We start from the raw sequence: 23,852 nt of genomic DNA, 5'->3' as shown, positions 1-23,852 counted from the left end.
CAACAGATGTTAGCTCAGTGCCAATCTTCCTCACCAAAAAAAAAACAAGGCAGAATAGTTAAAAAATACCACCAATGACAAAAAGGCCAGCCAACCAGAATTCCAAAGATCTCCAGTCCACAGGTGGCACTAGAAGTTGCTCACATAAGAAAAGAAAATCACTTAGGAAAATCTGAAACACTGTACTATGCAAACTGAATACCAGAGAAACAAAGTAAGGTAGCTACACATTTATAAAGTTTATTAGAATATGCTTTGGTTTGTACCCTACTTGAAGCTTGAGCCTAGGGAAACTGAGGTATTATGTGAAGTAGAAAGACATTTAGTTAGGCACACATTGAACTAAGAGTGCAGGACTCAACCACCTCTCCCAGTTATCATTTAGGCTACCTCAGTGCTCTTTTCATTTTTCTAATCTTATCTCTCTCTCTTTTTTTTTTTTTTGAGAAAGATTAGTCCTGAGCTAACATCTTCTGCCAATCCTCCTCTTTTTTTTTGCTGAGGAAGACTGGCCCTGAGCTAACATCCATGCCTATCCTCCTCCACTTTATATTTGGGACACCTGCCACGGCATGGCTTGCCAAGTGGTGCCACGTCCGAACCCAGGATCCGAACCAGTGAACCCCGGGCCACCCGAAACGGAACATGTGAACTTAACTGCTGCGCCACTGGGCTGGCCCCTAATCATATCTCTTAATACAATATAGAACTCACCATAGCCAGCGTTCGTTATTCTATCATCCAGCTGGGTTGTAAAGTGGAGATGATAATTATGACTGTAAAGGTTATTGGGTAGATTAAGAAAATGTAGAGGAACGTTTAGTAAATGTTCCTCCCCTCCTTCTCACTGCCTTTTGGACAAAGGAATTGTTGGAGTAAAACCTTTAATAGACTTTGGCATGATGTGAGAATGGTAGAGAAGGAGTGGGGATATTTTAAATTGTGTATAAAATATGTGTTTTCTATTATTTATAGATTGAAATTACTATTATTATTGTCCCCCCAATGCTGTGAATAAGTGGCTAAAATTTGGATGAAAGATTGTCAATAAGTTACCTGCCAGGAGCTGGCCCCGTGGCCGAGTGGTTAAGTTCTCACGCTCTGCTGCAGCGGCCCAGGGTTTCGCTGGTTCGGATCCCGGGCATGAACATGGCACCGCGCGTCAGGCCACGTTGGGGCGGCGTCCCACATGCCACAACTAGAAGGACCTGCAACTAAGATATACAACTATGTACTAGGGGGATTTGGGGAGATAAAGCAGAAAAAAAAAAAAAGGATTGGCAATAGTTGTTAGCTCAGTTGCCAATCTTTAAAAAAATAAGTAAATAAATAAGTTACCTGCCAGGTGCTGGGTTGGAATAGATCCTTTCCTAAGATGGTTAGCAGGCAGGTTTCCAAATTTGTCTGCATTCATTTATCTTACACATCTTGCCTTTGATTAAATGTTTGAAAATGCTTATTTCTCCAGACTCAGACCCATGGTTGCAACAAAACTTCCTTTACCTTTAGAAGGATCTAAGTTCCAAGGAAAAAGAGTTGCTTTCATTTTCCTACTTCATAGACAGTTTTGAAAGCTTTTAGTCTTGGGTGGGGCCCAGGCACACCCTCCACAAATCTACAGCCTAAAAGTTTAAATTTGTCATCCTGTGGGATGTAAAATGAAACCATGTACCAAAGAAAAATGGTGAATGACTCACTCACATGTGATCTTTGGGGAAGAGAGGGATTCAGTAAGAATGTGCCACAAGGACAGCAAATCCCTTCATAATGAACGTTCCCGTTGCCTGTCCTGGGATGTGGGTCAATGTTGTGAGTCTGAATGGAGGCCATCCAGTTAAGCTGGAGTTTCAAAGAGAGCATCTGGTACTGGGGTGAATTCATCATGGTGCCACATCCAGCAGGACCAGAGAGATTGTATTCATCAGCCCACCAAGAAGGGATTCAAGTCTCAGGGACAGGTTCATATTTACAGGCTGACCATACACCTGCACACGCATGTGTCACACACAAACACACACGCTGCTAATTTATTTATTTACATTGAGAAATGTAATTGTTACTTAGACAAAAATTCTCCTGCTCCAGGACTTTGTAGACAGATCCACATGGGAACCCACACTCTAGTCCAGAGGTTGCCTGGCAACCATGGAATCAGAACAGAGGGTTTTAGATGGGTAAAATTCATCTTCACAGTGGGGAAATATCTGACCCTGGACCACTGGATCCTGGGGCCACCCCCCCCTTTCCTTAGGACAGGGCTTTGATGAATATTTCGAAGTAACCTCCTCTGAGGGTTTTGCGTGGAACTTGCATTGCTGGTGGACACAGTTTTTCTTTAAATATGCTAATACCTTTCAGCAAGCTGGCTTCATCCCAGGAGCCATTCTTTATCTTTGAAATGAGTTTGCATATCTTTGTTTTGATAGTGATTTGCTGATTTTAATAGTTTAATGCTCAAAGAACAATCTAATTTGCCTGCTCTCCAAGTTCTGGGTGAGCGGGGAGGAATACACCGCATTGCTGCCTCCACGTGTGGCATACTGAAATATTGCTTGAAGTCAGAGGCCCTTGTTCCACGGACCTGCAGTCTGCTATGGGGACATAAGAAACTTTGTACTTGAGTCAGCACCTGGCTTGCCAATTTCTAGCAGGGTACAATAGGACAATTTGCGGGATAGTGAAATAATTATCCTTCTGGACATCGAACTGGAAAAAAGTAGGGATGTGTTCTTTTTTGTTTGTTTTTTGTTTTTTTTAATTAAGATTATGATAGTTTACAACCTTGTGAAATTTCAGTTGTATGTTATTGTTAGTCATGTTGTAGGTACACCCCTTCACCCTTTGTACCCTCCTGCCACCCCCCTTTCCCCTGGTAACCACTGATCAGTTCTCTTTGTCCATATGTTAACTTCCACCTATGAGTGGAATCATGCAGAGTTCATCTTTCTCTATCTGGCTTATTTCACTTAACATAATACCCTCAAGGTCTATCCATGTTGTGAATGGGACGATTTTGTCCTTTTTATGGCTGAGTAGTATTCCATTGTATATATATACCATATCTTCTTTATCCAATTGTCAGTTGCTGGGCACTTAGGTTGGTTCCATGTCTTGGCTATTGTAAATAATGCTGCGATGAACATAGGGGTGCATGGGACTTTTGGAATTGCTGATTTCAGGTTCTTAGGATAGATACCCAGTAGTGGGATGGCTGGGTCATATGGTATTTCTATTTTTAACTTTTTGAGAAATCTCCGTACTGTTTTCCATAGTGGCTGCACCAGTTTGCATTCCCACCAACAGTGTATGAGGGTTCCTTTTTCTCCCCAACCTCTCCAACATTTGTCACTCTTGGTTTTGGATATTTTTGTCATTCTAACAGGTGTAAGGTGATATCTTAGTGTAGTTTTGATTTGCATTTCCCTGATGATTAGTGATGATGAGCATCTTTTCATGTGTCTATTGGCCATCCTTCTATCTTCTTTGGAGAAATGTCTGTTCATGTCCCCTACCCATTTTTCGATTGGGTTGTTTGATTTTTTGTTGTTAAGCTGTGTGAGTTCTTTATATATTATGGAGATTAAAGTAGGGATGTGTTTTTGACATGCCTAATTTTTCTTTATGAATCCATCATAAATTATGTATGCAAATTTATGTAATCTTCTCTGAAATAGGTCGGACTTATTTACAACTTATTAATCCTTTATGTAACTGCTACTGGGGTAGATCTCTTATGTGTACTTCCAAGCTGTGTTTCAGTTGCTCTAAAACTATGTCTTCAGATCGTCGGGAGCCGTATCATGGGCTCTAGTTGTGGAGTTCCAGTATTATGAAGGTAGTGTAGTTTCCCGCCCACAAACTGCATAACCCTTAGATTTTTTCAGACATCACTAACATATGGTCCCTTCAGTCTTTACCTTTCCATCTTGAAGAGTCCTGGTGCTTTTAGGGCCATTGGAGCCATGCTCAAACCTGAGTGTGTTTGCATTTTATAGATGTAAAAACTGAGGCACAGTTGCTAATTATTTTGCCCCACCTGTGAGCAGCAAAGGAGTTTTTAAAAAACCAGCACAAAGTCTGAGTCATTGGGAACTTGGTGATATTGTTCAGGTTATGGAATTGTAGGCCAGCCTTCAGAGAGAAAGAGTGAATCAAGGAAGTGGAGGCAGAAAAGGATTCCTGTAAAGAATCCTTGGCTTTGCAGGGCGGTGGAAAGGGTGGGAGGACGTTTACAGATGGAGCTTCAGGGAGAAAGGCCTTTATTGTTTGGGGGCTGGTTATTTTGTGCAGTTAAGAAGAGGCCTACAGCCATTCTGTGTCCGGGGAGGGGTGTATGTGATTTCTTCCCCTCCTTTCCGCTCCCCCCTTCCTTGCCGAGAGTAATTGAGACCTTCCTCAGTGCCAGACGCTGTGCTAGGAAGCGTTTGTGTGGATTAACTTTACATATATTATCGATATCTAATGAAAGAAACACGGAGTACCATTGTCTGCATTCATTTCTATAATCTATTTAGAAACTCAGTTGGTACTAGTAAATAATAAATATACAACAGCTGTCTGTGTATAAATGGACTTATGCTGTGTGCTGTCCAAGTTTCAAAATAAATTGTCTGGCTAAAAAGCACCCCGTGTTCGAGTATGATACATTTTTTTCCTGTAGTAAAATATTTCTAGCTCATTGAATAATGGCTCTCAGTATTTCCAGAAGGCTTTGCTCAAGCGGTCTTTCTACTTCTTGATATGGTAAAAAGGACCAGAAGTGTTCATATTAAAGGCTGGCTTCTTGGGGAGGAGTCCCCATTCTCTGCCTCCTCACTGGTTGTCATTGATTCCAAAACCACATGGAAGCAAAGGGCGGGCCCTTGCTCCTAAAAGCTGTGTATGCCAGGTCATCAACCAAGCAGCAGCAACTCAGTCCAACTCACATATCAATTATACTTAGGGATATGGATGCATTTTGATAATTCATATGATGTGAGCCAGGGCCTCCAGGTGAAGGAGTGGCTAAGGCCCATGAAAGTCTCAAGCAGCCCTGCTCATGGCTTCCCCTAGCACATTCTGGGCAAGTGAGAAAGAGGCACCCCTTCCTGCCCCACAGATGGTCCTGGCCCACTCCAGCCCCATCTCCTGTCACTCTGGCCCTTGTTCTTGATGCTTTTGTCTATCCCTGAAACACAGTAAGTTTATTCCTGCCTCAGGGCCTTTGCACTAACTGCTCCCTCTACCTGAAACGGTTCTCCTCCAGAACTGTGAATGGCCAGCTCCTTCTCATTCAGGTCTTAGCTTGGATGTCATCTCCTTGGAGATGACTTCCCTGATCACCCTCTCCAGGCCAGCTCCTTTCCAGTAACCTGATCATGTCATCCTCCCTACCAGGGGTCAGCGAACTTTTTCTGTGAAGGACTAGATATTAAGTATTTTCAGCTTTGTGAACCCCACAGTCTCTGTCATAACTACCCAGTTCTGCCATTGTAGCATGAAAGCAGCCATAGACAATATGTAAACCAATGGCTGTGGCTGTGCTCCAATGAGTCTTTACCTATGAACACTGAAATTTGAATTTTATGTAATGTTCACATGTCATGAAATATTACTCTTTTGGTTTTTTTTGTCAACCATTGAATATGTAAAAACCATTCTTAGCTAGTAGACCGTACAAAAACAGAATTTGGCCCATGAGCTGTAGTGTACTGATTCCCATTCTATACCATTATCCTGTTGTATTCTCATCTTACTGGTATCTGCAATTGTCTTATATATTCATTTGTTTATTTGTCGTCTGTCTTTCCTGGTAGAGTGTGAGCTTCTTGAAGGCAGGTTCCTTGTCTTAGTCACTGTATTATCTCTGTCAGCTAGAACAGTGCCTGGAATATAGAGGGGCTTTATGAATGTTTGGTGATTAAATCCGTATAGTCCATGAGCCACTAAATCCAGTAAAGTCTCCCTTCCAAAGTTTCCCTGTGTATATCCTGTTCCAGGTGCCACACCCTGCTGAGGCATTTGCCTCGGCCTGTCTGTTCCTGTAGTGGAATCTTATGCCTTCCTGAGCCCTTATCTCTCACTCCAATCTACCCCATGGTATAGTCACTTGCTAAAGCATGTCTTTTATTATATCATTTCTCTGGAAGAACCAAACACTTTCCCCTGTTTTCGCTTTACCTACAGTGTGATGTCAGACTCCTCAGCTGGGCATTCAAGGCCCTTACTAATCAGTTCCCCAGCTGCTTTTCCAGTCTCATCTCCGAGCCTTCCCTGGAATGAGCCCTCTGCTCCAGCAGCCTCCTGTCCTCATTGTCCCTGAAGCCACTGCTCGTTCCCACCCCTGCACCTTTGTCCAGGCTGTGCCCCAGAACCATTTCCCCTTAGGAAGGGATTGACCTTCTGTGTGATATGAGGCGAGTCTGCAAGGAGTGATGGGAAACAAGGAAGAGTGGAGCTGAGCATAAGGGAAGCTGGAAGATGAAGACTGAATGTGACCAGACATGAACTAATCAGTAGGAAAGTGGGTTAAGAAGGATTTAGTTATTCTGGGGAAATAATTGAAAAGTGCTGCTTGGTAGAACTGTCTAGGTGAGGGCTTCTCAAACTACCGTGCAGACAAATATTTGGAGAATCTTGCTAAAATGCAGAGTCTGGGAATAGGTCTGGGGGAGGCCTGAGATTCTGCATTTTTAACAAGCTTGCAGGTGATGCTCATGCTTCTGGTTGTTTGAGTATCAAGGATCTAACTAAATGCTTAGGAAAGGAGCCTTTTCCATAGGACCTAGATATGGAGACAGGAAGCCAGTGGGCCTGCCCTTCAGAGGCCTGCCTCTATGTCATGAGAACCCCCCAAGGGTCCTAGTCTACAGTAAAGACAATGCTTGCATTCTGAATGACTGAATAAATGTGTGATGGTTCAAGTCTTTTTGATGAGGGAGGGAGTGCCAAAGAGAACTAAGGACAAAGCTGAGTGTGGAAGGCTGCAGCTTAAAGGGAAGAAGCCCCTCTAAGTCCTGAGATGGTGGCAGTGAAAGTGATCACTGGGAAATGAAAAGAATCTAATGCTGGTTGGGCCGCTGACCTGTCATCACACACGCACGCACACAGACGTGCGCACGTACACAGAATAGAAGCGGGAGTGAAGTACTTTTCCCTGATGCAGTTGGATTGTCTCTTCTCTCCAGAGAGACACCTCTTCTGATCCACTAGAGCATACAGTTCAAAATCTAGGTTAGGCTTGAGTACAAATATGTACTTCACCCTAACAACACAATAGGAATCATTTCTGTAACGCGGATCTCCAGACAGAAGAGCAGGTACGTCTTTTGCTGGTGTAGTAAACTTGCCCGTTCAAACAGTTTCTCTTTAATTATTAACCTGGCCCTTGTATCTTTGGCTAATCAGTAGCTGGCTTTTTGATGAAATTGGGTGTTATTTCCCTATGGCTTCAGTTCATGCAAACTACAAGTTATCCCGATTAATGATTTTAATGACACTCCCTCACCACAGTAATTTCCCCTCTGCTTTTCTCACAGAGGAGCTTCTTCAAGGCGGGCTGAACTCTGATCCCGACAGAGAGTCATGGCCATGGTAAGTAGGGGAGCGCCTCACCCTACCTGGTACCAGCCACAGACAGGTACAGGATGTATACTTAGGGACCGTTGGCTTATACAAAGGCTCGTTTGCTCAACAGAGGGGCGGGAAGAGGAAATGAAAAGGCAGGTTTTTTTTTTTTAAACACCAGTTTAATTTCTTTCAGAGGTGGTGAGTAACTTGACCCTGAAAATTAATTCAAAGAGAGACTCCTTTGAATTCTTCCAACATCTTGAAATACAGAAACAAGTTATAGTTTTCTCGCTGCGGAAGCACCACATGTTCGTTGGAGAAAATTTAGGCAAATAAAAAGGAAGAACTAAAAATCCTGCAGATTCTACCAGCAGGAGATGACTGCCATTCACTTTTTGGTGTAACCCCATCATTTCAGGCTCATCAAGAAGGGTGGTTCTTAGCCATGTGGGCTTGTCATCTGCCTCCTGCTTCTGGCCGCGACTGGACTCCTCAGAGCTTGGTTATCCGATCTTTGAGACAGGCAGGGAATTGGATCCCTCTGAGAGTTCCATAAAGTTCAGTGCTGGTGTGGAAGCTGAGCCTCTGCACTGCTGACATGGCTCTCCCTGAGGCTGGCCATCTGCTCTCCGTCTCCCACCCAAATGAGGTTTCTGAATGGGCGGGTGATGCTGATCCCTGGTCTTCCAGGAGAGAGTAATGGAAGTAGAATCTTATACCTGGAGAGGAGCTAGGGATCCCACCCGTTCTAGATGCCTTTCTTTAGGAAGATGGGTGTGTGTAAACTGTCCTGAACAAATAGTAATATACTCTTAACGTTTTTTTATATTAGACATTCTAGAATTTTATTCATCATCCCTGATAGCCAAAGTCCTACTTATGTCTGCTCAGAATCTCTTATGCTTTAATTTAAAATCCATTTCTTCTTGATTGAGTCTCCCAGGACATGGAGAACATGTATTTAGAAAGGTTTATGGTGCTCCTACTTTGTGCCAGATGTGGTACTTGGCTCGGGGACTCAGAATTAATGGGACAGTCTTTCTGTCTTCAACAAGATCACAGCCTTCCTACACTGAGAACTGTAACCAAGTGACCCTTTAGTGTGCCTTCCACTCGAGCAAAATCACCTCAGTCGCTCTTGTCTTTCATCTTAGAACCTGTTTTTCCATCATGACTGTTATTTATTGGACAGATAAAGAACCTTTTTAAAGGAAAAGAAAAACAAACAATAGTCACAATATTATAGTTCCCAAATATTTTCCATCATTTTATTTTAGACCCTATTCATATGTATAATGGTTTTTAAATAGTAGTAATAAGAGCATAAGTAACAGTTAGGTGTATACTTACTCTGATCTTTGCTACGCTAACATGTTTATATTACTTTTTATAGCATCTTAAAATTACTTCTATGAAGGGGTAGAGTTATGGGTGTTTTAATTTTCTTCTTAATTCTTCTTTTTTAAAAATTTCCAAATCTCTACAATGACTGTATGATACATTTCTAAAAGGAAAACATGTTTTAAAAGCCATTGTAGTCAAGTATTAAAAATTTTTTTTTCTAGAGGTTTAATTAACATATAGTGAAATGCACAGCTCTTATGGTTGCTGGTAGATGAGTTTTGACAAAGGCATGTACTCTTTTATCAAGATAGAACATTTCATCACTCCAGGAAGTTCCTTCATGCCCCTTCTTGCTCCCACCCTGCTCCTAATTCCACACCAGAAACGCAACCACTGTTCTGATTAGCCCCATAGATTAGTTTTGCCTATTCCAGAACATCCTATAAATGGAATCACAGAGCCTGTACTCTTTTGCTGGTTTCCAGTGCTGAGCGTTATATTTTTTGCAATCCATCCATGTTGCTGTGAGTATCAGCAGTTTGTTCCTCCACTCCTTTTTATTGCTGATTAGTATTCCATTGTATTTTAATCTTGTGGACATTTTTCATCTTCCTGATTATTTTAATAGCCAAATAACATTTCATGGATTGTGATATAACATCTATTTCTAGCTGTTAGTTTTTATCATTCTTCCCTACATCCTCCCTGTTTCCTTTGTCTGCTGCCACAAGAAGCCTTCCTGGGTGGAATCCCCTGCCTTCCCAGAACAGACAGTGGTGCATTATACCCTGGAATTTAATCAATACGGATACTTTAGGGCTGACAGGAACAAATTTCCTGAGCTTATCTTTTTCCTGGAAAAAAGGAGTCACTAAGAATGTTAATTGATAACCTAACTATCTTTGCAAATCCCCCTATCGATTCATCTTGTTAGATATTAATTTTAATCCCACAGTAGTGTCCCACAACAATGCAGTTTGCTTTAAAGTTGAATGCAGTATTTGAATACCATCCAGAATTTTTTCAATACTCAAGTTCCAAAAAAACATTGTGGAACATTTGACTCACAAAGCTGTCTCCTGGTGGGGCCAAGGGCTGAGTTAGGCCATGTTGGAATTTTGACAGCAAATCACCAATTTGCTTATTACTATAGATATATAGTAGAAAAAGGGGAATAAAGTGCTATGTTAATTTCCTAGGGCTGCCATAACAAAACACCACAAACTGGATGGCTTAAAATAGTGGAAATTTGTTGTCTCAGTTCTGGAGGCCAGATACCCAACCAAGGTGTGGGTAGGGTCGTGATCTCTCTGAAACCTGTAGGAGGCTCCTTCCTTGCCTCTTTCTAGCTTCTGGTGGTTTGCTGGCAATCTTAGTCATTCCTTGGCTTGCAGCTGCTTCTCTCCAGTCTCTGCCTTCATCCTTATGTGGTGCTCTCCATGTGTGTCTCTGTCTTCACATGTTGTCTTCTTATAAGGACACCAGTCATATTGGATTCGGGGCTCACCGTGCTCCAGTGTGACCTCATTTTAATTCAATTAATTACATTTACAATGACCCTATCTTCAAATAAGTTCACATCCTGAGGTGCGTGCATACTGGGGGTTAGAGCTTCAACATGCCTTTTTGGGGGGAAATACAATTCAGTCCATAACAGTGCCCAAGGAAGTTAATGTTATAGATTTCTGCTTTTCTCTGTGAGGTATACAGAGCATAATGACTAAGTGCTGGATGCTGACCATATCCAGGAGGTGAAAGCCTGGTCTTTCAGCAGACGAGGCCCATACCCTCTGGTACCTGAGGCCTTTGGATGGGCTCGACGTGAGCCACAGTGGGCCTGAGAGGTGCAGGCCAAGGTGGACTAGCTCATAGAGCTCAAATCTAACTGGCTAGAGAACTGCCCTAAGGGTGTGAAAATCCTCCATTCCTTTAGATGGCCCATATTACATCCTTGGATCAAATTAAATCATCAGAGAGCTTCAGATCTATTCTACATCGTTTTCACTATCTACATCGCATTGTACAAACTCCCTATTCTAGATTTTGCTTTGGAGTTACCCCATAGGCTTGTGTTAAGGGATATTATCAGAAATAGATGTAAGAATCTCATTATTATTTCTACTGTGGAGATGTTGTTGACATCGTATTTAGTAATAATGGTGATGATGATAGCCGCTAAGTTTGAGTCTTTGTTTTAGTGTTCACTGTTGACTGGATTCTGTGCTGAGTGCTTTGCTATATTATCCTGCTTCATTATTAGAACAACCCTGTGGGTTGATATCATTATCAACACACATGAGAAAAACAAAACTTCCCCTAGCCCATCCAGCCAGAAAGATTCAAACCCAGTTCTATCCCACTCAATGCCGTGTCGCTTCCCGCTAAGCTTTGCTGCCTCTCACTGTAGGCCACCATGTCTCCCTCATGAAGACCCGCAGATGAAATTCCCCCAATACTAGGATTCCCTTTATAGTGTTCATGACTCTTTGAGTGATGTAGAAGAGACAGCACTGACTGTCTCCATGAATATTAGTACATTTTAGCGGAATCATGGGCACGAGACTATGGGGTACATTTCAACCAAAGCTTATATAAAACCCTTCTCCCTTTGTAATAATTCATAGTCATCCCCCTGTTCTGTTCCCTCCCATCACCATAACATCTTACCACTCATGACTACTAAAAGAGGCATTATCAGAAAGGTTAGGAGAAACAGACCTGTTGATGTAACCTCAGCCCCAAGTTTAGCCTTGGCTGTCTCTTCCTAGCCTCAGCTGTGAGCTCTTAGCATCTTAAAAGCACAAAGTACCAGCTCTGGACAGAGGACGGTTTCCAGATGGGTCTGAACTCCATCGACATCTGGGCACCAAGAATATCACTTAGATCCTTGCTCCTGTGCAGCCTTAGCTGATCAAATGTACACCACAATGGCAGACACCTGACAAATTAAGGGAAAAGAGACAAGGCAGAATAATTTTAGAAAGTGCTGCTTATGACTGATTAGGCCGTTTTTAAAGACAGAATTCAGAATATCAAAACATGAATTGCTGAAGGGTTGTAGTAACGCTTAGTGTCAGCACATAGACGGGAAGATATATTAAAGAGTAAAGCTAGTTTGATTCTACTCTCTGCTGCTAAATCAGGGAGCCGAGAAGAGCTCCGCTAACACAGATTGCATCTCTCTAAACTCAGTACAAAGAAAGGCGGGGCGTTTCTTGGGCAACTGGTTTCTTTTCTTCCCATGAACACAACAATCCTCATTACTGATTACAAATCTCTCTTGCTTTGGCTTCTAGGCAGAGAAATCTGTGGCTTCTCTCTAATAACTGCACAGGCCCTTAAGGTCTGCAGTTTGGTTTCCTTCCCACCTGCGTGACTGTACCTTAATTTTTGATGTTTTATGTCTCATCACTGAATTTCTTCATCTATTTATTTACTTTTTTTTTTTGGAGGAAGATTAGCCCTGAGCTAACTGCTGCCAATCCACCTCCTTTTGCTGAGGAAGACTGGCCCTGAGCTAACATCCATGCCCATCTTCCTCTGCTTTATATGTGGGATGCCTACCACAGCATGGCTTGCCAAGAGGTGCCATGTCTGCACCCGGGATCTGAACCAGCGAACCCCAGGCCGCCAAAGCGGAACATGCGCACTTAACCGCTGTGCCACTGGGCCAGCCCCTATTTACTTTTTTATACTGAGTTATATGTATTTCTCTTTGCTGTCTCATATAACATAAATCACATATTAATAAACTGGTAAATACATTAGAAATATTCAGGGCACTTTGATATTAATCGGTAAATTATCTCTAAGTTTTAATCCAACTGAGATGGTTCCTACTGGTCATCAACCCATGTTTTGCTTGTTGATGTTTTTCATTTTTCATCTTTCTTTGCAGAGGGTCAGGGTCACTAACTTTTTGTCCCTGGTACCGTATCAGAGTACGTCTTACTTTAAGGCAGGTTGATCATTTCCAGTGATACTAGTCATCATCTCGGTTGTCTAGAGTTGGTGTCTCCTCTTCATGACTTTCCGTTCTCCCCTCTGCCCTCTCAGTCAGGCTGTGTCATCTCCATTCCACTGGGAAAGCTCTTGTCAGGATCACCAGGCACCTCCATGTTGCCAAATCTGACCATCCCTTCCGTGTCCTTCTCTTATCCCTGCCTCAGCCGGCACTGACCGCTCCCGCCTTCCTCAGCCTCTGGACTGCACACTCTCTTGGTTTTCCTTTTACCTCAAGGACCAGTCGTTCTTGGTCATCCTTTCTGGATTCTCCTTCTCTGCTGGACCTATACTGCTGGAGAGGCCTAGGTTTGTCCTAGGATCCCTGTTCTTCTCTATCTTCATCTCGTTTAATACCATCCAAATGCTGAAGTGTCCTAAATTTATTACTCTAGACTTGACCTCTAGACTTAGATTGTATAATATACTGTCCTTTTGACAACTCCACTTGGATGTTTAATGGACATCTCAAACTCAGCGTTTGAAAACAGAAGTTCTAAATCCCACCCCTACTGCCACCCCAAATCTGGCAGTCCTCCGGCTGTCCCCATCTGGGTAAATGCTACCACTCTCTGCTCAGCTACTCAGGGAAAAAGATTTAGAGTTAGACCTGATTCTTTTCTTTCCTCACCTCCCCCGTCAGTCCATCAGCAAGTTCTGTCGCCTTTGCTCCAAAACATGTGCTGAGTCTGTTTCTTTCCATCTTGACTGTTTCACAAGGGTGAAATGGTGGGCAGGCATCATATCCCTGGATCTTGGCCCAGATTCTCAACTGGCCTCTGCATCTCCCTACAGCAGCCTGAGTGGTCTTTTAACATGTAAATCAGATTGTCTATCCCATCCCCTTGCTAAAAACCTGCTGGTGGCTTCCCACTGCACCTAGAATAAAATATAAATTTACCCAGTTTGTGAGGACTGCCTTGTTCTGGCCCCAGCCCACCTCTCTGATTTTCTTTCCCTTTTAAAAAATTTTTATCAGGGAAAATTGTAAACACATACAAAAGTAGACCAAATATTAAAAAGAATCCCATTGTTCCTAACAATAATGATTAACTCATGGTCGATCTTCTTTCTTCTTTATTTCCACTTACTTCCCCCCACCTGTGTAATTTGAAGCAAATTCCAGACATCTTATCAGCTCTCTATAAACTATATATAAGATTAGAGCTATTAAAAAAATGTGTATAACCAATACCATTAGCATACCTAAAAATGTTAACACTGATTCCTCAATGTCATCTAATATCAAGTCAGGGTTCAAATTTCCAACTGTCTCATAAATGTCTTATCTTTTTTACTGTTTGTTTGATTTAGAGTCCAAATAGGGTTCATGCATTGTAATTATTGACATGCCTTTTTAATGTTTTTTAAGCTACAGTTCCCTTCCATCTCTTTCTTTTCTAATTCCCCTTGCAATTTCTTTGCTGAAGAACCTAGCCCATTTGTCAAGTGGTGTTTCTCAGTCTGGATTTTGCCAATTACAGCCCTGTGGTGGGAGTGAACATTTTCCTTTCTTCTTGATTTATGGTCAATTGGTATTTGGCTCCACAGGCTTGATCGGATTGAGGTTTGAGTTTTTCCCTTTTTGAGGGACGTGATAACTTCATAGGTGGTGGTGTAACATATCTTACCACTCTCCTCCTTGCTGCCAATTTGAGCCACTCTGGCCTCTGCCCCTCTCCTCCCATAGAAACTAGTTCCAGCCTCAGGGCCTTTGCCTTAGCTGTTTCCTCTGCCTGTGATGCTTTCTCCTCCTTTGCATGGTCAATGCCTCATGTCAGTCGGATCTCAGCCTAAATGTCACTCAGAGCAGCCCTTCCAGGACCTTTCAATCTCCATAGCACTTCTCACTGCCAGGCACTTGTTAGAATATTAGTTTGTTGGCTTGTTTACTATCTGCCCTCCCACCCCACCGCCTGAACTAGAACCTCAGCTCCATGGGAGCAAGAGCCTTATCTGTCATCATCACTGCTATATCCCCAGCCCATGGGGATGTCTGGCCCATGGTAGGTGCTCAGCAAATGTTTGCTAATGAGAATCTCTTTGTCAGTAAGATGCTGCCTGTCAGTCACACCTTTCTCTGTACGCTTAGGCAGCCAAAGGTGGCACCGTCAAAGCGGCTTCAGGATTCAACGCCATGGAGGATGCTCAGACCCTGAGGAAGGCCATGAAAGGGCTCGGTAAGTGTCCCACTGGAGGTGAGCACTCTCATGTGTTGTGTCTCAGAGTCACACAGAGGGTGCTGTGTCCACTGGCAAATGTGAGCAGGTCTCACTCTCAAAAAACACAGTGGGAATGAGTTGCTTTTCAAGACAAATTAGGTGGGAGGGCATTAATTATCTACTTTTACAACAGAATTGTAAATTTAATGCACTCATTCTGGAGTTCCCCAATTATTTAAATCTGTTTTGCATTACAGCATTCTGAATCCGTATGTAAAACTTTAGAAATGTATTTGTTTTCCAATTAGTGCTGTATGTTTGTAGTGCCATGAGGTTTACAAAGCACTTTCACAAACATTATCTCAGTGTGTACATGCAACAACCCTGTGATTTGGTGAAAGCAGCTATTACTGTTGTGATTTTCGCCTTGCTGTACAGATGTGAAATTGAGATCCAGAGAAATTAAGTAACATAGTAAGTCACATTGTAAGGGGAACTGAGCCATGAGTCATGCTTGGCAGAGCCCGTCTTGAGGTTGGGCCTGCAACTCTAAGTCCATGGTCTTTCCCTTGAGTCCCTCTGCCTGTTGCTGCTGTGATGGGCATAGCGGGGAGGTCCTGACAGGCAGCGTGTGGGATTTCATGTGAGAAGGCTGTGTGTACAGGACCAGAGCACTTGTCTTCCAGTGCTCTACCCTCCAGCTGGCTCCCCGAGGGCAAAGGCCTCATGCTGGGTGGGCACAGCCATGCGGGGTGCGCTTCAGGCTGCCCTGGCCTAGCCCCTTGCCTGGGTGGACATTTGGCCAGAGAAGTGCCCTCTGGTTTGTAGCTGCTATTTAGAATCTGCTTGAGATTTGGATTAAAAAACTTGACCATGAGGCTTTATTTCCTAGTTTTTTAACCCAAAAACGGTTCACTTTACTTAGCCCCCATGCTACTAACAGCAGCAACAGCAATAAAAATAATAGTGGATGTTTGTTAAGCTCTTCTATGGGTTGGGCATAATTCTCCACGTGGATTGTTTTAATCCTGACAGCAGCTTGTTTTACTGATGAGAAAGTTGCGGTTTAGGGAGATTAGCTAACTTGCCCAAGGTCTCAGAACTAGTAAGTGTTAGAGTCGGGATTCTAGGCAATTCTAGGCAGTCTGACTCCAGAGCTGGGGTTAAGTCACTGTGCTGCCCTGCTGCCTACCTCTGCACAGAACATTGTTCTGAATCTACGTATCCTTCTCCTCATCTTCCATTTTTCACAAATAAAATGGAAAATGTACTTGGCCCACCCTGTTTTCAGGTTATCCTCATTCTTTGCTATATAGCAAAAACACCATCTTTCAGAACGTGGACCACATGGCATTCAGAATTTTCAAAATAAGAGTTAGGAGACATTCGACACAACCAAGCATTTTCAGTGCCTGTGTGTGGGCCAATGCAAAGTGGATGGTTGGAGGAGACAAGTATTATAAAACCTAGTCCTTGTGGTCAAATAGTCCATGGGTGCTAGGTGGCTAAGGCGTGTACAGAAATAACTATGATCAGTTCCTAATATGATAGAGATAGGAGGGGCACAAATAAGACCCCATTAGGGTTCACAGAGGAGATCACATTTCAAATGCGGGCATCAGGCAGAACTCCTTGGAGAATGTAGAATTTGAGATAGGCCTTGGGAGATGAGGTGAGTTTCAGTAAATAGAGATAAAAGAGAAGGTGTTTCAGGTGAATGGAATAGCATGAGCAGAGGTGTGGGATGAGTGTGAGCATCGTCCCATTTCCTAGTCTAGCTGAGGCCCAGGGCAGTCACAGTGAATACATGGAAAGGTGGATTGTAGCAGGAGGTACTTGCAAAGCAGGAGTAGGCTGGTTGGGAGCTTTCTGAGAAGACAGATAGCAAAGAGAGGGCCTGGAAGTGTTACTGAGAAGGCCACCTGGAGAATCACAGACATGGGGGCATGGTCCAAAGGCATTGGCTGGGGGACAACAGATGCCAGAATAATGACACTAAATGGATGAGGTTAGGGAGACATATAAACCAATAGACTGACAATGAAGGAGGTCAGGAGAAAGGAGTGCAGTACAGTTGGGTCAAGTATAGTTATTCAAGAGCTGAGTCGGTGGATCTGGCTGCCTGGTATCTTTTTATGTGGGTATTTATGATAGTGAATGGGATCTCGTGGAGAGTCTCGGATGGCAGACTGCAGCGCCTGTAGTAAATCCAGCAGACCAGGGAGCCATTGTGTATTCCCGAGCAGGGGAGGAATGCATTTTAGGAAAATGAATCTGGCAAGACTTTGGAAAGACCAAATAGGAGGTAAGATTACTAGTTAGCCAACTTTACAGTTGTCTAGGAAGAGACCCCCAAATCCTGAACTGGAGTGGTAGTGGTAGGAATCAAAAAGAGGAGGTGGATGCAAAAAAGGTTGTAGAGCTAGATTTTGCATAACTTGGCAGAAAATTTGAATGTGGAGGAAGACAGAAAGTGAAAAACATCAGAGCTGTTTTGAGGGTTCATACTTGACTAACTGGAAGAGGGGTGGTGCCCTTTCACAGAAACTGGGTGAACAAAAGGTGATGGGCCTTCTCCCCGCAGCTGAGAGCTCTGAAGGTTGTGTCTTTTACCCTCTGTTTTTTTTTAAGAGACCTGAAAGTAGGTCCCTAAGATATATAAACTTAAAGTTCTGTAGCTTCCTCCCTACACCTCACATTTTTCTGGATCTCTAATCTTGGAAAGAATAACTGTGATGAATCTATATTTTTTCATTTCTCCCTGAAATATTTAAGTAGAATCCCTTCTGTAACCCATCACAACGCCCCCATATAGTATAAACAGTGAAGGAACAGGAAACTCACCAAACATGCATGAACATCCAGCTGTTACTAAGACGAGGGACCAATTTGAAAAATCAGAATAAAGTCCCCCTATAAAAGTTGCTGCAAGAAACAGGCAAACAAAACTTAGGACATTTTTAATTTGTAATTCATATTATAAAGCTTTGATAGGATATCGCATCATGGGAATTTGTTGGGAGTTATAAAAAGGGAATCATCTGAGATCAGGAAACATAGCTTGGAGATGAAAAACACAATTACAGATCTTAAAACTCGGTGAATGCAGTGAACAGCCAATTTAAACCCTGCAAAGTGCCAAATCAGTGAATGAAAAGACGAGTTTGAATTGTTTCAAAGCTTGGAGGAAATGATAAAGGGATAAAAACAAAGAGAGAAAAGGCAAGAACATGGAAGATAGATACAGGGGATCCAAAAGACATTATAAGAATTCCAGAGGAGGGGAAGAAGCATGATCCCAGTCAACACTTACTGAGTATTTAGTAAGTGCTGGGCATTGTGCTGAGTAACTCACTTAAGGGAAGTACTATGATTACTCCCATTTACAGATAAGGAAACTAATGCCTGGAGATGTTAACTATTTTGTTCAGTGGCAAACAGCTAATTAAAGGAGAGGCTAAGACTCAAATCTAGTGTCTGTTACCCCCACAATAGACAAACCCTCTGAACAAGGACCTCTTTTCTTAGAAAGCTCTCTGCGTGTGTTTGGGTTACTCCAGTGTCTGCAGAGGAACCCATTTTCTCATCCCTCTCAAATCACATTCACTCACTGTCTCTGCTCCACTCCCAGGCACGGATGAAGATGCCATAATCAGTGTCCTCGCCTACCGCAACACCGCCCAGCGCCAGGAAATCAGGACAGCCTACAAGAGCACCATTGGCAAGGTAGGCACAGTCTCTCCATCTCCGTGTTGACGAGGGACCTGTCAGGCAACAAGGAAGCAGGGCTACTTCCCGATCTAGGTTCCTGAAGTAGCCCTGTGTTTTTAAAAGATGGACCCCTTGCCATGTGTAAGGATGCTCTTGAAAAAAAAAAAAAAAGAAGACAATTTCAACACGTGTTTCCTCCACTATCCTTAGCCAGAAGTGATGTCGGGGAGCTCTTGATTCATGGAGCTCAGGCCAAGCTTAGTCTCTTCCCACTCAAGTCTTCTCAGGGACTTGGTTGTTGAATGGACTCAACCACCACCCTTTTGAGCACCGGGCAGGGCTGAGCTTCCAGTGTGGCTTCCCTGAGCCGATGGCTTCTTTTAGGCCACCGTGGATGAAGACCCTCCAAACTGACTGAAATATTTAAATTCAGTTTGTTTTAAGTAGGCTCTTCCACATAAACCCATTTGTAGCATATATTCGTTCCTTTGATGATCCGCAATTGAGGGACACCCCCTTAGATTCTAGAATGGGGCTTTATGTGTGTATGTCTGTGTATTTTAGTAGCTCATGCATTCAGAGGTTGTTCACTCACCATGTTTTCCTCTTTGAGTCTGAATCCCACATCCCTCAGGAACCCTCTCTTAGTCTCATTTTCAATGACTCCCTTGCCAGAGTCATTCCACCCCATCTTTCCACAGCACTGAAAACCTATCTCTGATTAGCAAGAATCTTTTTATTGAGGAAACATTATCAATAAGAGCCTCCAGTTCTCAGAGTACAGTAACTCCATGACGTGTTTCTATCCTCGAGATACTTTACAGCCAGTCAGACGGCCACTGCTTCTCAAGGACAGCACTAAACTGCTGCGTGGGACAGGGCTGCTCCGCTATGGCCTAGAGCGTCTGATGTGCACCTTGGCTGGGCCCCCCCGGTCGGGAACAGGATTCTTCTGATCAGATTGCTTGTACTATCTTCTGTGCGTTGTAAACTCTTCTCCATCCCCAAAGAAATTTATTGAGCAGAAATAGGCATGAACGTGCGTGTGATGTGTGAACTAGAGACCTAAAGGGTGTTGCCACACACATTCGGGTTGATTATTCAGCTTCAGAACTAAGCTAGTCTGGTGGCAGTTTGTTAAGATGAGCAACATTAACGGATTGACTGAGCACTAATTTATTTAGTCATTCATTCATTCATTCATTCATTCACTATGTCTGGACATAACATAAAAATATACACAATAGGTTGAAATACAGTGTTATGGAATCAGGTTTGTGGGAATCAGAGATCTGGACTTGAATAGCAATTTAGCCCCTTATTAGTTGGTTGATCTTAAGCAGGTTCTTAAATTCTCTGACCTGTTCTAGGAGGAAATGTGAATAAATGTCTTTAGTATTTTGTCCTTTGTCCAAATAAGTACATTTCTTTTTAGGAAGTGAGCCTTAAGAAATAATCATGAGGAAAAAAAAAAAAAAAAAAAAAGAAAGAATCATGAGGGGCCAGCCCCGTGGCATGGAGGTTAAGTTCACACATTCTGCTTCAGCAGCCCGGGGTTCGCTGGTTCAGATCCTGGGTGCGGATCTATGCACTGCTCATCAAGCCACGCCGTGGCAGGCATCCCACATATAAAGTAGAGGAAGATGAGCATGGATATTAGCTCAGGGCCAGGCTTCCTCAGCAAAAATGAGGAGGATTGGCAGCAGATGTTAGCTCAGTGCTAATCTTTCTCAAAAAAAAGAAATAATCATGAATGATTGCAAAGATACAACTAAACGCATGTGTAATTTAACAGTAGAGAAAAACCAGACACAGGGGACTGGTTAAAATGTTATTGCATCTACATATAGAAATTGTAACAGCTATTAAAAATGTCATAGATGAATATTGATTTGGAATATATTCAAGATATATTGTTAAGTGAGCAAATACATTTAACTCAGTGTCTACTAAATTTTTGATCTCAGGACACTCTTAAATTACTGAAGACTTTTTTGTTTTTGTGGATTATATCTGTTGATATTTACCATATTAGAAATTAAAATTGAAGACATTTAAAAATATGTATTTGTTAACTTATTTAAAAAACAATAAACATATTACATGTTAATATAAATAACATTTTTATGAAAAACAGGTACATAGTCCAAAAAAAAAAATTTAGTGGAAAGATTGGCACTCTTTTACATTTTGCAAATCTCTTAACATCTGGCGTAATGGAAGATGGTTGGATTCTCATATCTGCTTCTGCGTTCAGTTTGTTGTGATGTGTGGTTTTGGTTGAGGTATATGAAGAAAAGCTAGTCTCCTATAGATATGTAGTTGGAAAAGAGAGGACTATTTTAATAGCCTTTTAACATAATTGTACGTGTGTCAAGTAGCCTTTGGAAAACTCCGTTGTACAATTGTGAGAGAATGACAGCGTAAAGGCAAATAACGTCTTAGTGTTATTATGAAGATAGTTCAACTTTGTGGGCCCCCTGAAAGGGTCTTGGAGACCCCAGGCGTCCCTGGACCACACTCTGAGAGCGGCTTGTTTCAGTTACTACATGGAGCAGTTAAGCAGAACCGCTTTCTTGCATTGTAGGACCTGATAGACGACTTGAAGTCAGAACTGAGTGGCAACTTCGAGCGGGTGATCTTGGGGATGATGACGCCCACCGTGCTGTACGACGTGCAGGAGCTGCGAAGGGCCATGAAGGTTTGTTCCCCCTCCTCGCGTGCTGTCTGTGCCGTTAGTGCAAACGCTGGGGAGCTTTCTCAAGAAACTGTGATAATGGCCTTCTGAGAGTGGGGAGGATGAGGTACAGGAGAAAGATTTTCCTTCATTTGTGACAACTTGAAAACGTGACATTGCATTATAGCAATTGTAATTTTAAAATTGTTTTCCGAGAGTTATGGAAGCATTTGCTCTTTCCTATGGCTCCAGGGGGAATGATTATAGTTGTGCTTTTGGTGCAGTTCCAGAAACTTTCTTGTCGTGTTAGTACTTTTGAGGTAGGAAACTTTATGACTGACACGTTGGTGGCCTCTGGGCTGCTGTGGGCTCAGAACTGGCGGAAAAGGTTGTCTGCCTCCCTAGATGCTGGATCCACTGTGCCCTCACCCAAGGTCTGCCAATTTTTAATGACCAAGTATGAAATTCAAACACAATTACCCTCCTCAACCGTGTCAATAAATACTCAGCCTCATGGAAGGTTCTGGGCTAGGCTCTGGGTAAGCAAAGAGTCTTTGCCAGAAGATTCTGCCCTTCAAGGGAAAAGTACAGGGACGTCCAGGAAAGATTAAGTCCCCAGAGGGCAGAAACTGTCCCTAACCTGGCACCTTAACTATCAGTAGAAAGAGCCCATGAATGTTTGTTGTTACTAATAATGATTATGGTAAACACATTGGAATTTGAGCAGGACAGTTAAAAATTAGCAAATCCTGTTGCTAGAGCCCCGAGGGTTGTCTTTATTCTCTACAGATTCCTGGCTGCATTCCTTCTGTGTCTGGCACTCAACTTTGTAAACTGGCTCATAACACCCTCTTCCTCTGGGTTTCGTGTTTAGGGAGCTGGCACGGATGAGGGCTGCCTGATTGAGATCCTGGCCTCTCGGTCACCGGAGGAGATCCGGCGCATAAACCAGACCTACCAGCTTGGTATGTAGCATCCTCAGTGGCCTGGCTGAGGTTTTGCTGGGATTTGAGAAGTAAACTAGCAGCAGGTCGTTACCCACTGATTAGACCCTGTTCATAGAAACACTGACCATGAGGCATCCTCAGTTCCAAGCTCTGCTTTCAGGCAGATCCCCGTCTAGGCAAAGACTGTCTGTTGGCTTCTCAAAACTTCTCAGGTGAAGATGCCACTCTGCTTAGGCTACCCAGTGCAGTGTTCTAATCTTCTGAAGGCTGGAAAATTGTTCCTTATTATCAAGCAGAGAATCAAATATGCTTGTTCAAAAAGGGTGGCACCAGTGAATTCTCTTGTTCCAAGGAATGACCTGGAGGGGCCGTCTGGCCCAACTTCTTACATCCAGATTGGACTGTATGTCCTCCAGCCTTCTCAGAATGCTAGCCATTTACTTGCTTCTTACAAATCTCCAGAGGACAATACATATGAAGAGCCTTTAAAAGATGCATACCTTTTTTCCCCTAAGAATATAATAAAAAAGTGCACAAAGATTTAGGTCCTGCAGTGTTTGTTTGGCATTGTTTATAGTAGCTAAAAATGTCCAACAGTAGCAGATTGGCTAAATAAAATATGATACACTCACACAACAGACTATTATGTAGTCATCAAAATGTATACTGACAGATAATATTAAATTACATTACATGATATGGTATATGGATGAGTGAAAAAAGACAAATTATAAAAAGTATGCTATGATCCCATTTTTTTTAGGAAAGAAAAATAATATGTGTATGTGGGGAAAAATGAGGAAGGATATTCACCAAAATGTTATCAATGATTATTATTTTGGGGTGATTAGATTATGATGTGGTTTCCCCCCCCCCTTCATTTTACTTATTTGTTTTTTCCTAAGTTTTCTGTAGTAAACATGTAGTACTTTGGGAGAAAGAGAACAAAACAGTAAGAGGTTTTTGGTAAGTGTCCAGAGCCGGAGATTCTAAACCTGGAGAATGTGGTTCTGGCACCGGGATCTGCATGTCTGCTGAGGGCAGGTCTTCTCCCCGAGGACTGTGAAGGGTTGGAGCTTCTCTGGGGATGCTCTCCAGCTTGTGACATGGCAGGGAAGGCACATGCTAGAATTTGAGCCTGACAGCCCCCTGCTTGTCCCCACCACGGGTTCGGAAACTCGGCTCCCTTTGCCTTTCTGCACGCCGATCAACAGTTACTGTTCTCTGTGTCCCCGAAAAGCACGTTCAGGACAGACCCCTGGACAGTAGGGACCGGAGAGTGAGGATTACACCCCAGCTGTCTCGACCTCCCGTTTTAAGGGACAGGAACATCTCATTTCCACTGTAATGACAAGCTAAGCTTATCTTCACTGTTTTATCAGAGTTTAGTTTTTGAAAAATCGTGGGGTGAAAAACCTCATGAGGAGCTGCGTCAGTAAACAGGTTGGTCCTGGAGAGGAC

The 23,852-nt window shown here is 42.9% G+C and overlaps 1 protein-coding gene across 2 annotated transcripts in view; it reads left to right on the top strand.

Annotated features, from left to right (window-relative positions):
* ANXA4 (annexin A4) overlaps positions 1-23,852 on the top strand; it is a 61,066-nt gene that overhangs the window by 20,003 nt on the left and 17,211 nt on the right. Inside the window, exons 1-7 of one of the 2 annotated variants that reach the window (XM_014731105.3) lie at positions 2,190-2,716; positions 7,167-7,298; positions 7,518-7,572; positions 14,987-15,074; positions 18,688-18,782; positions 21,355-21,468; positions 22,319-22,409. In XM_014731105.3, the coding sequence (XP_014586591.1) occupies positions 7,564-7,572; positions 14,987-15,074; positions 18,688-18,782; positions 21,355-21,468; positions 22,319-22,409 (397 nt within the window). In that variant the 5' untranslated portion in view covers positions 2,190-2,716; positions 7,167-7,298; positions 7,518-7,563. Of the gene's footprint in view, positions 1-2,189; positions 2,717-7,166; positions 7,299-7,517; positions 7,573-14,986; positions 15,075-18,687; positions 18,783-21,354; positions 21,469-22,318; positions 22,410-23,852 lie in introns of those variants that run through there. The other variant, XM_023618958.2, reaches the window with a different exon arrangement.

This window comes from Equus caballus, chromosome 15, assembly GCF_041296265.1.
Source record: "Equus caballus isolate H_3958 breed thoroughbred chromosome 15, TB-T2T, whole genome shotgun sequence".
In the NCBI taxonomy this organism is placed as follows: Eukaryota; Metazoa; Chordata; class Mammalia; order Perissodactyla; family Equidae; genus Equus; species Equus caballus.
Note: the sequence above shows the minus strand (reverse complement) of the source record. Positions and strands in the feature narration are given on the sequence as shown.